Source organism: Otolemur garnettii, unplaced genomic scaffold, assembly GCF_000181295.1.
Source record: "Otolemur garnettii isolate 467f Iridium unplaced genomic scaffold, OtoGar3 scaffold00012, whole genome shotgun sequence".
Taxonomy (NCBI): Eukaryota; Metazoa; Chordata; class Mammalia; order Primates; family Galagidae; genus Otolemur; species Otolemur garnettii.
The window spans coordinates 27,632,918-27,633,561 of NW_003852407.1; the positions used below are offsets into that span (position 1 = coordinate 27,632,918).

A 644-nucleotide genomic window follows, 5' to 3' on the forward strand; every position below is an offset into this window, starting at 1 on the left:
TGGTGGTGTACAAAAGATTTAATGTGCTTTCTGTGGTGTTTTCATTTTTGTAACTAGTGTAATTGTGGTTTGATTGCCCAATTTTCCACTTGTCTATTTTTTGGGATCTGTAGTTGAAAAAAAAATCTCCTTTTATTAGATGTTTCACAGGCACACAGTTTTTCCTCCAGTGAGCCAGCTGTGGTTTTGCAGATGTCCTGCAAATGCCTAACTCTGGGACATGGCTCACTGAGGCCCAAAGAAGGAAATGCCATCTGGTCAGCAGAGCGCTTAATAGAAACGGTGCAGGCTGTCGGGCTCTCCGAGGCCGAACAGGGAAGTGGGCTGGCCTCCCAGGATCTTCCCCCCATGCAAACTCCAGCAGCTGCCTTTCAGCCTCCACTCTGTCTGGGAAATCCTTTGATATTGGAGGTGAAGCTGCAGCGTTTTCTCTCTCCACAGTGCCCTCTTCCTCCTGGCCGCTGCAGGGTGCCTTCCCTTCAATGACTCCCAGGTAAGTCCAGGTGCACTCATTGTGCCTTCAAAGTATCTTTTTACTCTCTGAAGCCTACATGTGTGACCAGAATTTCTTCATTTTTCCTTTTGAAATCAGAATAAGCCAGTCTATGCAAAAGCATTTAGAAGCTCTCAGGCTGGGTAGCTTT

The 644-nt window shown here is 46.7% G+C and overlaps 1 protein-coding gene across 1 annotated transcript in view; it reads left to right on the forward strand.

Annotated features, from left to right (window-relative positions):
* Positions 1–644, forward strand: part of TMEM241 (transmembrane protein 241) — a 133,196-nt gene that overhangs the window by 54,686 nt on the left and 77,866 nt on the right. Inside the window, exon 7 of the mRNA XM_023510172.1 lies at positions 442–487. Within this exon, the coding sequence (XP_023365940.1) occupies positions 442–487 (46 nt within the window). The remainder of the gene's footprint in view (positions 1–441; positions 488–644) is intronic.